This window comes from Macrobrachium nipponense, chromosome 18 (assembly GCF_015104395.2).
Source record: "Macrobrachium nipponense isolate FS-2020 chromosome 18, ASM1510439v2, whole genome shotgun sequence".
In the NCBI taxonomy this organism is placed as follows: domain Eukaryota; kingdom Metazoa; phylum Arthropoda; class Malacostraca; order Decapoda; family Palaemonidae; genus Macrobrachium; species Macrobrachium nipponense.
The window spans coordinates 29,546,680-29,561,066 of NC_087211.1; the positions used below are offsets into that span (position 1 = coordinate 29,546,680).

The 14,387-nt window shown below is 38.9% G+C and overlaps 1 protein-coding gene across 2 annotated transcripts in view; it reads right to left on the reverse strand.

Moving 5' to 3' along the window:
• Positions 1–7,943: 7,943 nt before the first annotated feature.
• The window catches only part of LOC135196945 (exosome complex component RRP41-like), a 58,351-nt gene continuing 51,907 nt past the window's right edge, over positions 7,944–14,387 (reverse strand). For both annotated transcript variants that reach the window (XM_064223790.1, XM_064223791.1), the window contains exon 4: positions 7,944–8,326. In XM_064223790.1, coding sequence (XP_064079860.1) covers positions 7,967–8,326 — 360 coding nt within the window. In that variant the 3' untranslated portion in view covers positions 7,944–7,966. The remainder of the gene's footprint in view (positions 8,327–14,387) is intronic.

Consider the following 14,387-nt stretch of genomic DNA (forward strand, 5'->3'; position numbering starts at 1 on the left):
GTGACACAGCCTCGAGGATGAGAAAGATCTTGATCATCACTCAGCAAAATGGGAGAAAATTGACTCAACTTTTCCAGAACAAATAGCAGAACAGGGAACATATCAGGAACTCTTCTTCCCACAGCTTAAGGGCTTTCAAAAGTTCCCTTTTCCTCTAGGGAACAAGGCCTTATTTTCTCTGAAAGAAAGGCTTCCTCCTCCACCTCTTCCAGTACTCCAAACCCCAGGTGTGCTATCCTCCTGTACAACGCCAGTTTTCACTTAAAGCTGGATACAAGCACCAGAGGTCACTATTAACTGTGTGGTGTAAGTTTTCAGGCAGAAAGTGGCTCTGTGTCAGTGCTACGAAGGCAGGAAATCACATATTCCAACCTTTTTCAAACTATAGGGTTAGATCTTGTGTTGGGACTCAGAAGAGTGTATATGATTGAGCTGATGGGAGAGCCAGCTTGGTACACACCCGCACAGCAACCAATCCGCAAGCACTTACTCAAAATTTGTATTTCTGGGTTACCAATTCTGGCAGGGGAAGCATTTTTGTGCAATCGCAAGTCATCATTACATAACTTTAATCCACATTTACTCAAAACTTTTATTTCTGGGTTATGCCCTTCTGGCAGGGGACGCCTCAAATGGTTCATCTTTCTTCTTCTTTTCCTCCCAAGCTACAAACTGTGTCTCACCTGGCATGTGATGCATCTGCTTTGTTGGCTGTTAAGGAACTGCACTTTGCATTGAATTTGCACTGTCTTGTGCCTTACAAGTTACTCTCAACTCACCAATTGTAATTTCACCAAGTCAGGCTTTTGATTCAAGTACAAAAAGTCTGGCGTTGTCTCAATGGCTTTTCTCAATGGCCACTGAGGTAGAGCCACTGGTAAATAATGAACTACAGGTAATTTTTACATTTATGTGTTCAAATGCAACCTCAACCATTTCACATCAACCCCAAAGAACATTTTACTTGTGTTGTTTCTGATGCTGAGGATTAAAAATCAGATTGAAGATCATTATATTACTACTGGACTTTTGGCACCTATGCAAGATAATCTTAGACCTACCAAGATGAACATGGTCAAAGCAATGTTTAAGACAGTTGAGGATATGCTGATGGCTAAGGCTTTTTTTCTCCAAGAGCCCTTCCTATTCACTTCTACTCTTTGAAAAATAGAATAGCGCGCTCGCCTTACACAAGACAAAAGATGCCTTTCCATCTCTTTCCTTCAGCAGACACTGAATATTTACCTTACTGAACTCTTCAAAGAGAAAATGGGTGGGCTCAAGTGGGACTTCTTGGCTGTCTGCAGATATGGAGCAGCCTTGCAAAGTCTTTTCAAAGTTTGAGAGATCTGATCTTTTGCTGACATGGATGATTTAGCAGAATATGTTAAACTGTTAATGGATAACAGGGCTCCTTTGATACCCAATAATTGCATATAAAACTCTCCAGTTCAGCATATATGATTTTGTGCCATAATATTTCTGCAAATTTTGAGCAAAAACGTACACATCACTTGAATGGGCCATAAATAACTATGTATGGCTACAATCACACCAGATCGGGATAAAGGCGGCAATTAGTGGGACTTGAAATTTCATGGGGGGAATCTACTACATCTCCCCCTCCCAGTACATCTTGTATATATTTGCTCATAAATATATTCAGGGATTACTGTTGGTTTTGGTTCTTATACTTTACAATGTCAGCTGTAATTGTAATTTTACAAAAGCAAAGTACAAAAATATTAGAAATAAAACTTATAACTCAGAGATTGTTACTGATTTTAGTTCTTATCTTTATGATATTATGTGGGCTGTAACTGTAATTTTACAAAATAAAAGATATTAGAAAGAACATGTATAACTTGCTAAATTTGACATATTTTTACAAGTATCTTGAGAAAGAGGCTCTGCTTAGGGTTGGAAATATTCACTTTCAACTTCCCATGGGGTGTTCTTAATGTATATTTTAGCTGGCCTGAAAGTGTTAAGTCTTAAGTTTGGTGCTTCCTATAAAACCACTTACCGATGCTGATAAACCGCTTACCGATGCCAATAAACTGCTTACTGATGCTGATAAACTGCTTACCAGTGTCAATAAACCACTTACTGACGTCAATAAACCGCTTACCAGCACTGAAAATAATTTACCGATGGCAATAAACTGTTTACCGACGGTGATAAACTGCCTATCAGCACTGATAAACTGCCTACTGGCACAATAAACTGCTTACTGATAAACCACTTACTGGTGGCAAAAATTGCTTACCAGTACATACCTTAAATCTGGTTAATGACAACGTTAGCAAAGTATATTGCAAAACTGAAACGCATTAACTGATGCCGCCGATAAGCAGAGACTGCCTGTACATATAGGCATATCAGTGAAGGCATTGTAATAAAGGCAGGCAGATTAATGAATGTATTTCAAATGAGGAATTAGCAATTAGATGTGGTGTCCAGATGCTGCAAAGACATACATCTCGAAGGTTGAGGTAGTTTGAACACATGAGAATGGATCAGAAAAGTAGCAGGATGAAACCGAGAAACTGTGCAACAAAAGGGGATATATGGAGACCTAGACCAGATAGGAACTCAGGCAGAAATTGCACAAAATAGACATGAGAGGAGAGAACTCATTCCATGTCTAACCACACAAAAGTTTAGAAAAGCTGATGTAAAACTATTAATTATGATGATCATGACAATGGCTAGTAACAATCTTAACACAAGAGGTGTTAGCATTCTCAGGCCTTATATAGGGTTACTTCTTCCTCTACTGAAGCTTCTTCTACAGGTCCCTCTATCTGCTTATTGAAGGATTATGCCAAGACCTACCTCTTCAGGGACAGCAAGGCAAAACTTAATAGAAATTATGTTTTCTTCCTGACACAAACAAATTAGGGATAGTTTACATGCTAGTACAAGATTTATCTGATGATTTTGCTTCACTTCCAGATTAGTATAAAATCAGCACGCCCTCTTCTCACCAAAGAAAATAGCTTCTGTTGATGGATGTTAGAGGCCTTTGCTGTGCATATGCAGGTACATCAACCCCGCCACCCACTTGTAAGCACAAGTCTATTGTCACCTGTAACAAGTGCTAGCACAGTCAACAAAGGTTGCAGCACACAATATGGCTTTATTTATTGACCTGTTGAGCAAGAAATAGATGCTGCTGTTACTCTGGGATCCTGCTCTTCTCTGAGCCTGCCTGGTTCCAGAGGTTAGCACTTCCGCTAGCACTAGTGATCTCTTTCATGAGTATTTTGCCCGCTCTTGTGAGATTTCCTAAGATATGAACAAATGTTAATAAAAGTCCCCATTACCTGCAAGGCATATCCTTTCAGGCTGTACCTGAGCAGGTAGGTATTCGCTCTCCCACAAGGTATTCCTCAATATTGTTTGGTATAAGGAAAGTTTTTGAGCCTGGTTCACCTCCTTGGCTAATACCATGCTCAATAAGAGAGATTTCTTCTAGAGGGCTTTAGTACACCTCCTTTCATCCTCAGTTTTGAGAATCTGAGGATTGTGAGTAATATGGGCTAGCACTTGCTCCCCAGATCACTAATCTAAAGGACAAAATCACTAATCATGAAGACAGAGGCTAGACTCTAACAGTTATCTAGGCAACCATGGGGACTTTAAACAGCTCTGCTCATCTATATACCATGTCTCCTAGTATCAAAAGTAGAAAAGACTTTCATATGCTACAGCCATCCCCCTTTTTCAGGAATAGGCAACAGTGTAAGTCTCCTAGGACCCAAACCGGTGGACCAAATCCATGAACTCCGGGTCCATCCTTGGATCATTTAGTATCAAGGCAAGAACTGTCTACAGTAATTCTAACACCTCCCATTTCTGAAAACAGGTCCCTCCTCACTCTGTACATGTGTACAATTTGTCCTATGTGAGGGAAACAGAAAAGAAATTTAAATCTGTTGGACAAAAAACTGAAATTAATGTTAGCAAAAATGGCCACAGAAGTTACAGGGGATTTCAGCAGGTTCTACAGCTGGGTTGTTTGTAGTCACAAGGCTTTGTTGGGGGGGGGGGGGGGGGGGGGGGGGGGGGGGGGGGGGGGGGGGGGGGGGGGGGGGGGGACAGCTGTTTGAGTCCAATTATATCACCCTTGGTCCTCTGAATGTTTTTCCTTAGCTTTCCCCTTACCAGAGGGAGGCAGTCACCTCAGTCTGTAACTCACATCCAAAGGGATGACCTCTTCTGTCAATGGATTTCTAAAATACATACATTCAGATCCCATTCACAGGTCTTCCAGAGGTTATTCCTCCATTATTCTTGTATGGGCATGATCTTCCAGTTCAGGAGCCTGTGTCTTGGTCTATTGTCAGCTCTATATGTTTTCACTTAAGTAATGGTCTAGTTGTTGTCTGGCTTCACAGGAGGGGCATCAGTTAATGAGATAACTGTATGACTGGCCGATTATGGCATCTTCCTCTCGTGAGCTTCTGTTGCATCTCAGCTATCTCCTCAACCTATGTAAATGTCTTGGTCTAGTCAACTGGTCCAAGTCTGACCTGATCCAGGCAAAACAGGTGACTCTTCTTAAGACACTTCAACCTTTAAAGTTTGCCCAACAATGGCAAAAATACAATGAGCCACCTCTCTTATGCAGGAGTTTCTAAAATTCCTGACTTACTCTACTTTACTTACTTTATCTTCCCGCCACTGGCCAGTGGCATAAGGCTGATACAGTTCCTCTCCATCTGTCTCTATCCCGAGCCATTTCCCTTGCTTCCTCTAAGTTTTGGATTTCATCCTCAAGATCCCTGACAATTATGTCTATCCACCTTGTTCTTGGTCTACCCAGCGGTCTTCTTCCTATTTGTACTGCTCTCAGTGCTCTCCTGGGGTCTCTATTCCCATCCATCCTCTCAACATGCCCAAACCATTTCAGCCTTCCCCTCTTCAACCTGGTATGTACTGACTGTCCTTTGCCTCAATCTCACCCTGATGTCTTCATTTCTAACATAATCATCCCATTTAATGCCAATTATCCTTCTCAGCAGCTTCATTTCAAAAGCATCCAACCTTTTCTCCTCTGTTCTGGTCAGTGCCCAGGTGGACGAACCATACATCAGGACTGGTAGTACTACTGCATTGAATATTCTCATCTTAGTTCTCAAGCTGATTTCATGCCTTGACCAAACGTTTTTTCTCAGAACCTCAAAAGCTCTTGCTGCTCCTAGTTTTCTTCTTTGTATATCTTCAATTTGCCTCCCGTCTGCTGTTACCACACTTCCCAAGTAAACTAACTTCTCAACTTGCTTGAGTTCCTGTCCTCTGATTGTCATACCCTCCATGTGCACCCAATCATCATCCTTACTCACAACTATGATCTCACTCTTCTTTGTGCTGATGTTCAAGCCAAAATTCTGTGTCTCTGTCTCCATCCTCATTATCATACCTACCAGCACCAGCCACGTATCAGCAACCAACGCAACATCATCAGCAAAGTCAAAATCCATAAAAACTTCTTCACCAATACTAGCCCCGCCCCTCTGTTTTCATTCTCCATCACTCTTCTCATTATATGGTCAATATATACATTAAACAAGGTGGGTGACATAACACATCCCTGTCTTAGCCCACTTCCAACTGGGAACCAGTCACTTTGCTGTCCATCCAGCTGTACACAGCTGCACACACCTTGGTACCAGTTCTTTAGTATCCTTATCACTTTCAGTGGTATACCATAGTGTTCTGCCACTCTCCACATTCCATTTCTCCATACTGAATCATACGCTTTCTCCAAGTCTATAAAAGCACAGAATATTGGCTTTGCATACTCCCATCTCTTCTCAATTATCTCCCTTAAGGTGAAAATTTGATCCACTGTTGACCTTCCACTTCTAAAACCACACTGCTGTTCTCTAAGTTTCTCTTCTACTATAGGTCTTATTCTGTTAAGTATTACTCTCATGAATATCTTCCCTGGGACTGACAGTAAACTTATGCCCCGATAGTTACCACACTCCCTTTTGCTTCCCTTATTTTTATATATTCCAGACACCACCTGCAAAATTGCAAGGACGACACCAACGCCATTAAAGGACTAATCACGGCACTGCTTCCCCGCGTGTTTTGGCGTTTATTTTTCGAGTACGGGTAGCTGGGTGCTGGTCAGCCAACACAAAATTCAGGCAGAGGTTCAGAAACATCCATCCGACGTAGCGGCCTCCTTTGCCTCACCCGTGGGACGCCAGATATCTTCTTGACCCGCCGAACCTGCAGACCTCCTCGGTCCTTCCCCCGGCGCCATTGCCGCACCTGCGAGTCCCCAGACAACCTCCCCTGCCTGCTGACGCCGCTGCTATACCCAGGGACGTGCTTTACCCACTCGACGTTGTTGCCGCACATGTGGGCCTGCTCGGCTCCCCTGACATCGCTGCCTGTGGGCCTCCCCTGCCTGCCGACGCCGTTGCTACACCCAGGGACCTGCTTTACCCACCAGACGTCGCTGCCTGTGGGCCTGTTCAAACCCCAACACACACAATGCAACTCTCTCTCTCGCAGTCTTGGTCGCCCCGCCGTACAGTAGAACCCCCCAGGCAACCACCAGGGGAGGCATCCTGTCAGTCAGCAACACCGAAGGACTCCCCCTGCCTCCAAGATTGTCATCCAATATTTATTCCATAATCATTGTCTTGGGGGGTAGTATTTGTAAGGACAATGCTTTTTCCCTATTTTCATTGTATCCAATCATCAAGTCGCGTTGTTCTTCCATCCAATAGAGCGTTCCGCGGCCTTTCCACCGACGTATAACACATGTAATTCCATTATTCGTACACCTTATTATCTTTAAATATATGACTAAGAAAACACAAATCTACTGTCGCAGAGTCATTTCTGCTCTCAGGTGTGAGACTGTACTACTTATCCGTCCGCACCTGTCAATGTCAACCCAGTTTGTCTGTAAATAAATCATCAGTATCCCAGCTACCTGTCTTCATCTCTGGTCTTCACAGGAGTTTTCACCATCCTGTGTGTAATTTTAAACTTTTTCAAGTTATTAAAACCTTTTTAATGTTTTATTTATCCATAAGAACAATTTCACAATAGAAAAAATTACAGTATAGTACATAGAAAGTATTGAAAATGGGTAGTATAAAAATTTTGACTGGCTAAGTTGCCGTTTGTCTTGGCCCTAATGGAATTATTCCCATAAGGTATGTGTTTCGAAATCTGCAAATTTCCAATTATGCAAGGCCGTGGATCGACCATAGCATAATTGGGGACCATACTGTACTGGATGCACATGAGTATATTTTCTTTTCAGACCCAATTGAGTTTGGACCCTTTTTAAAATGTTAAAGATTTAAACCATTAGCCTTCCAATTCCAGTTGTCTGTCTGGTTCCAAAGTCAACCTTTTATTGTACGACTTTTGAGTCCCCTACATATTATATACCTGATGTGGCTATTAATCAATGCAATTTTTAAAAACCTTTTTGTTAAACAAAAGTCATCACTTCAAAAAATTTTCAGGGTCATCAGGGACCTTCTCCTATCACAACTCCCTGGAAGTAATTAAAATAATTCTTTTTCTGCTTTAATAATGTCTGACAATGAGCTAGCATATATTTAAGACTAGCATATATAAAGAGATGTGTTTGCATGAAAAAAAATTCAATTCTCATTCTAAAACATACATATTTTAATAAATGCAGAAACACATGTACATACTTAATATTATTTGTGAATTAACAAACAGTAAGAACTTAAGTATTATCAGGTGACTAAAACTTAAGTCTCAGTTGTTAAAACACTTTTAACCTTACTTTTTGGATTCTACAATATTGGTAGTCTTCAAAAAAATCAAATGACACCAGTAATGGTGACTTCTGTACTACCTAGCAACCCGTTCATAACTGGCCATAGGGTTATTTTGCAGCTCTAACAGATGAAATGAAAGGTTAAGTATAAATGTATCCATTTATTAAGGTTTATCTATGAGACATAATTGCATGTTTATCCTGTAAGTAGGCTTCAACTTCTTGATGCATATTATCATACACTTGGTGACAACCAACAATGGCAAGATCCATTACAGGTTCAAACTGATCTTGATGCAAAGGATGTGATGTATCCATAGAAATAATTTGTTCCTTGTTTGGAAGGAATGATATGGTTAGCTCACAGCCAGTAACTGTTTCTTGATGGGTGACATCCAAAACTGGTGTTTGCTTGTGCATAGATGCAGTACAAGATACCACATAATCAACTAGTTCTACTCCTGCATGTATTAAAGCTAAAGTTGAAGCATTTACACATGCAGACATAACTCCTCCATCTGCTTCCAGCACCTAAAAGAATATGAAACTTATCACATATAAAAACTTGAATGAATTTACAACTTGAATGAATATACAACTTAAAACTGAATATTTTGAACCAAAAAGCATTCTTCTGTGACTCAGAGACAAAAATTTATTGGAAATGGGTTTCTAAGATTGGAACAGCACTGTTCTATTTATCATTACAGCTCTAAAATGGAAGCATATAAAGCATGAACAATCTGGATCTAGTAATTAACTGATGGTCTGGTTTGTTAAAAAATATAGAGTCAAAATTTACTATGGTCCTTAATGAAAAAACAATGGAAAACATAATGCTGATAATGAGTGGAAAGACTAATATCCCAAAGATGGCCACCCTCATCAGCAAACTTTAAAATACCATTTTATTAAAAAAAACCTAAATATAAATATACTTATTATTCCATCTATTTCCCCCACTCCCCACCAAGGGACCAATAGGTACGAATACTCATAGCCGGTCAGTCTACTTCTGTACACTTTTGAATGTGGGGAGGTAGGGAGGGCACATTATATAATGAAGAGGTAAGTAGTAGTTAAAAAAAAAAAAAGGACTACTTAGTAAAAAGAAATTATTTACAAAAGGGTTTGTTTACCTAATGAATTCAATTAATCAGCTATTACTACTGCCTTGTGAGGATTGTCACTCAGGTTTGAAAACCTCATCATGAAAGAGATTAGAGGGTGCCCCTTCAGCAGGAGAAGTAGGGTTACTATGCCAAAACCCTGCAGAGCCAATGATGGATAACAAACAGGTACTGACACACAAGAACGTACACTGCCTATATACTCAACATTTAGTACCTCCAATTTTTCCAAAAACTACAACCCAGTCTTAAAAAGGAGTAGGCAGAAAAGACTACCAAATGATTCAGGAAAAACAAACCAAGCGACCTATATCCTGCAAAAACCAGAGGAGCCAATGCTCTGCAATAATTGTACTGAATCTCTGTGCCATGAAGATATATCATAGAAAATACAAAACTATCATCCCACTGAGTGACTTCAATGACTTACCCAAAGATAACTTCTTTCCAAATTTAAAAGCAGGAGCCACACCTCCCTTATCAAGTGGCTTTACCTTCCTTTAAGGATACATATTAGTATGAGAGACCTCATAGTCTAGGAGCTAGGGAAGTTCTGTTGGAATTTTGAGAGCCAGAAATTTTGTTTGTTTAGACAGTTTCTACTATCAACTGTGAATATAAAAAAGTTGGTCACACGGTCTGATCAGTGGTAATTTTTGAGAAATGTCCGCCATCTTGATTGTTCATGGAATTATTTTTTGAAAATGAATACGCTTGGAATATCATTTAATATGTATTCCATATGCTGAGTTCAATAAAAGCCTAAAATGAACTCTAAAATTGATAGCACTTTTTTTTTTTTTTTTTTTTTTTAGTTTTTAGTGTATATGTATAGTACCCATATACATATAGTTATCTTATTTTTTGGAATGTGATACAAGTTAATATTTTTTTCTTTCCCCAAGGTAATGTGTGGCTGCTGATCAATTGACAACAGAATCAAATAAAAACAAGGAGGCAGTGGAATTGGTATGATCTCCTCCGAAGAAGAAAATGAAAGAATCTGAAAAAGCTTGTATCTGTTTTATGCCAGTCAAAAGAGCAAGAAAACTTGTATGGGACAGACTCTGGCTGACAACAAGCAAGAAAAGTGAGTGCTAAGTTAAGATATAGTTGTAGAGAGAGAGAATCCTTTTTTTTACCACATGACATGTTACAGGCCCTACATATTACAATCAAAAACAATAACCAAACCATTGAATCAAACCCCAGCACAAGAAACTTAAAAAGACACCGAGAATATGCAAGCTAGAAAACGTACTCCAAGATTAAGTAAATCAGAACTGCCATCAGTATGTATTATTGCAACCAATCAAACCATAAAATTGAGACAACTTTTCTGCATTGTGAGTTTGGAAGAGCACAAGAATTTCTGGATGCAACGAGGTTTTTTCTAGATGATGTTTTTGAAAGAACTTCTACTTTGAATGACATATCAAGTGTGCTTGCTGCAGATATAATATACAATAATAATTGCATGAAACCATACATTAATAAGTTCAAAACACCAAAGGAGAGTGAAAATGTTCCTGTTCAAAGAGACCATGAAGAGATAAAAAAATTTGTTCAAAATATGAATTTTCAGACGAAGGGTTATACACTAACTGATCTTCGTGATGAATTTATGAAACAAAATCCTACACTTACAATATTAAACAAAGAAATCAAGTCTGTAATCATTGAAGTGTATGGTGATAATGTATGTTTTGCATACCCAAGGGAAAAGCCACTTTCCCAGGTTGTCTATGCATCTAAAGTTGACTATGGTTTGGTTGTAGATAAAGTTCAATCTTGTGATGCTATTAAAAATTGTGCTGCCATACCCCATGAAGAGGCTAAAAACTGACTTCAAATTAGGTGAAAAATTTCATGATGCAAATGACCTAACAAAAGCTGAAACTGATTATAAACAATGTTGGCCAAAGCTGTGGGACAAGTTCCTACAGGCATTAGTACCATCATTCATCAAATCAGCAACTACTCTACGTAGATGTTATGCCTTGTTTTAGGTTACTTATTTCATAATTCACAATGGCTTAAAAAACACAATGACATAATGCCAATGCTCAATCTATTGACAATTTAAGTACATATAAAAAACGCTCAATACGATGTTCAACTGTCAAGGACTTTGGTGCAGCCACAATGATGTCTTACGCCAAGACCAGATGCTAGCAAATAGAACCATCATCAGGGTGGAAGGACACCATGTCCCATTATGTACCACCTTCAATTAAACCTGAGATCCTTGTGTGTAGTGCTATGGATAATTTTGATAGAGAAGAAGATACAAAGTCAGGTATGCATGGAAAACATGACAGTTTGGATCTTGTATGGTTTCTCACACAATTTCTTAAAGATTCAAATGTACCTCAGCTCAAATTCCCTGAAGAAGTAGAAGTACCATCAAGAAATGCTTTTATGAGTGCATTGGCTAGCCATCCATCTTATCAAACATTTACTGGATTTACTCTAATCCAGCCGTATCCTGCAACACAGTATGATTCAATTTAAACATCAGTGGTAAACTTCCAAGATGTGATGCATCAGCTAAATCTTCAAGAGGGTTCTTTGTGGTGTGATGAGAGAGTATATCACATAGCTAAAGAAATACAGCTTATTCATCCAGAAAAGTTTTCCAACATATTTCTTGGTCTTGGTGGATTTCACCTGCAAAAAGTGATGCTGCCATGCATCGGACTGTACCTTAGAAACAGTGGGGCTTCTGAAATCATTGTCGAGATTGAAACAATGGGTGCAGGTTCAGCAGGGAGTGCTTTAAATGGCAACCATTATGCTCAGGCAGTCATAGTAATTGGAATGTTGTGTAAAGTCATGCAAACACTTCAGTGGAGAGCATTCCTGGATCAGTGTGATAAAGCTAAGTACTCTGCATTTTTTTCAGTCATCAAACGTCTGTAGTTATCAGTGAATGTAGATCGATATTTATCAAATGAAACCAAAATTGCACTCAACAACTGGAGTGATATCCAAACAGATTTTGAGGAATTCAGAGAACATGTGTGAAGGAGAGTGACTGTTCTGGTACTGAGACTGGTTTGTGTCTACACTTGTACAGTTCTTAGAGACCTAATTCGAGGCGAGAGAAAATAACTGGGATTTGCATGTATGCACCATAAGGGAGTGTTTACCAGTTCTTTTCCTTTGACAGAACAAATTATGCATGTTGGTCTACTTTATATTATGATGATTGCTTGGAACTCAAAGAAAATCACCCACTGATATATGACTTTAAACATGGTCATTTTAAAGTTCAACATTCCAGCAAAAGAATCAGCAGTGTTGCCCTGGATCAAGCTTTAGAACAACACTACAATAAACCAGCAAAGAGATCTGGAGGAATAGTTGGAATTACAAGACAAAAAGATGCCATGACAAAGCATGGCCTAATCAGTCAAGAAAAAGAGAGCCTAACCAATTTCTTGAGAACAATTTGTGGTCTGGATGAAGCTTGCTCTCCATCAAGAGTTCTCCAAGTCACTAACAATTCAAGACCAACAGTGTATTTCAAGTATGTCACTCTTTGTGCTTGAGAGAGGAAATCCCTTTTTGAGGACTGAAAGTTGTGGCATATCTAATCTCATAACTAGGACAAAAACGGATCCAAATGTATGTGAGTATATACGTACTACATGTCCACAAAAAAGGTGAGACTGCTTACCAAACCTTTGTAAAGAAAATACGGACTGAAAAATCAAAAAGCCTTCTAGATCCCATTCACAAAATCTTTCCTAAAAAACAGAAATTAAGTCTACAACTTGAGTGTGCACTGAAGGAAACAAGTGATATGTTACGATGGATAGAAATAGCACGTTCCAGAGGCTTCAACGCAGAAACATTACTGGGGTATGAACTCACATCCACATCTTACTACCTGACATCTGATGGATTTTTTAATAAGCAAGAAAACGCACAGCTGAGTAAAGAACTTGAAAGTAAATTTTTAGAAAAGATAAAATACATAATGGCTATTCATCCGGCATCACAGGAGAACACAGCTATAATAATTGATTTCATGGCATATGCACAAATACTATTGTATGTTAACGTGCTAAAATATAATACCTTTGAAGATTACATTGACAACTTATGAAGAAAGTTTGTGAGATTTTCAGAGGGCAGCTCATGTATTGATATTGTTTTTTATTTGTATGAAGAGAAAAGTCTAAAGCACTGGGAACGGTTCAGGAGGAAAAAAGTGGATCCTATTGATGTAGCACCTAACAGTCCGAGTACACCTCTTCCTCTTAAAATGGAAACTTTTTGGGCCTCAATCCAGAACAAAAAGCTTTTCCAAGAACTGTTTATAGAGTAGCTTGTAAAGTAAAGAAACCACAAAAACCCCATGTATTTGGGAGGAGGCCATAAAGTGAAGCCAAAGATGTGCACGAAATTGACAAATGATCCTGCAACTTGGATACCATCACTACAATGTGAGTGTGAGGAAGCTGATGATAGGACTATGAAACAGACAGAAAACTGTGTCAACAGACTTTGTTGAAAAAGTCATAATTGCTTTGGCTGATACGGATGCCATGATCTCTGCACTATACCACTTTAAAATGAGTTATCAAAAATGGTGGCCTGAAGGAACTGTGGATCATTAGGTACTTGGTTCATCAAAGCTGCACTTTTCTAAACATTGTCCCCCATCAGCAACAATGATGTTTTACATCAAGCATGCATACCTTCAGTGCTACATATGGAGGAATGTGCTGGAGAACCATTCCCTACTGGAACCTCTGAAATATGGGTAAACAAAAGATGGAAATTTAAGCCTATCATAACAACAGAACTTGTCAACCTCCTGAATTTGTATCACCTTACACCTGTTGGATATGTGCATGATCTGCTGTTTGTCCTTGCAGAATTGCTAAAATCCATTGTTGTCCATTTTGCAAGTGTAAAGGAATGCATTTATGTTTAAATGTTGAAAAGTAATGTGAAAAAACTGCACAACACAACATTATATTTGCTATCAATTTTAGAGTTCTTTTTATAATTTTATTGAACTCGGCATACGGGAAAACATACAAAATGACATGCTACACCCTGGTATTACAAGTATATTAATTTTCAAAACAATTTCCTTGAAATTCAAACATGGCAGACATTTCTAAAAAAATACCACTGGTCAGACCATGTGACCATTTTTTTTTACTCACTACTGACAGTAGAAATTGTCTGAACAAACAAAATTTCTGGCCCTCAAAATTCCAACAGAACTTCCCTAGCTGACGTACTATTAAGGAAAGACTTGATGAAAAGGGCATTACATTCGTAATCACTGGAAGCTCTGGTTTCTGAACTTTACAGATTTTTTATATCAGTTTTAATATTAATAACTTTAGTGTGATTCAGACAAATTTTTAAAGTTCTTACTAGAAAAAGACACTGTTGTAGGTATGGGCCTGGCCCTAAAACCATTCTTAGAACAAATA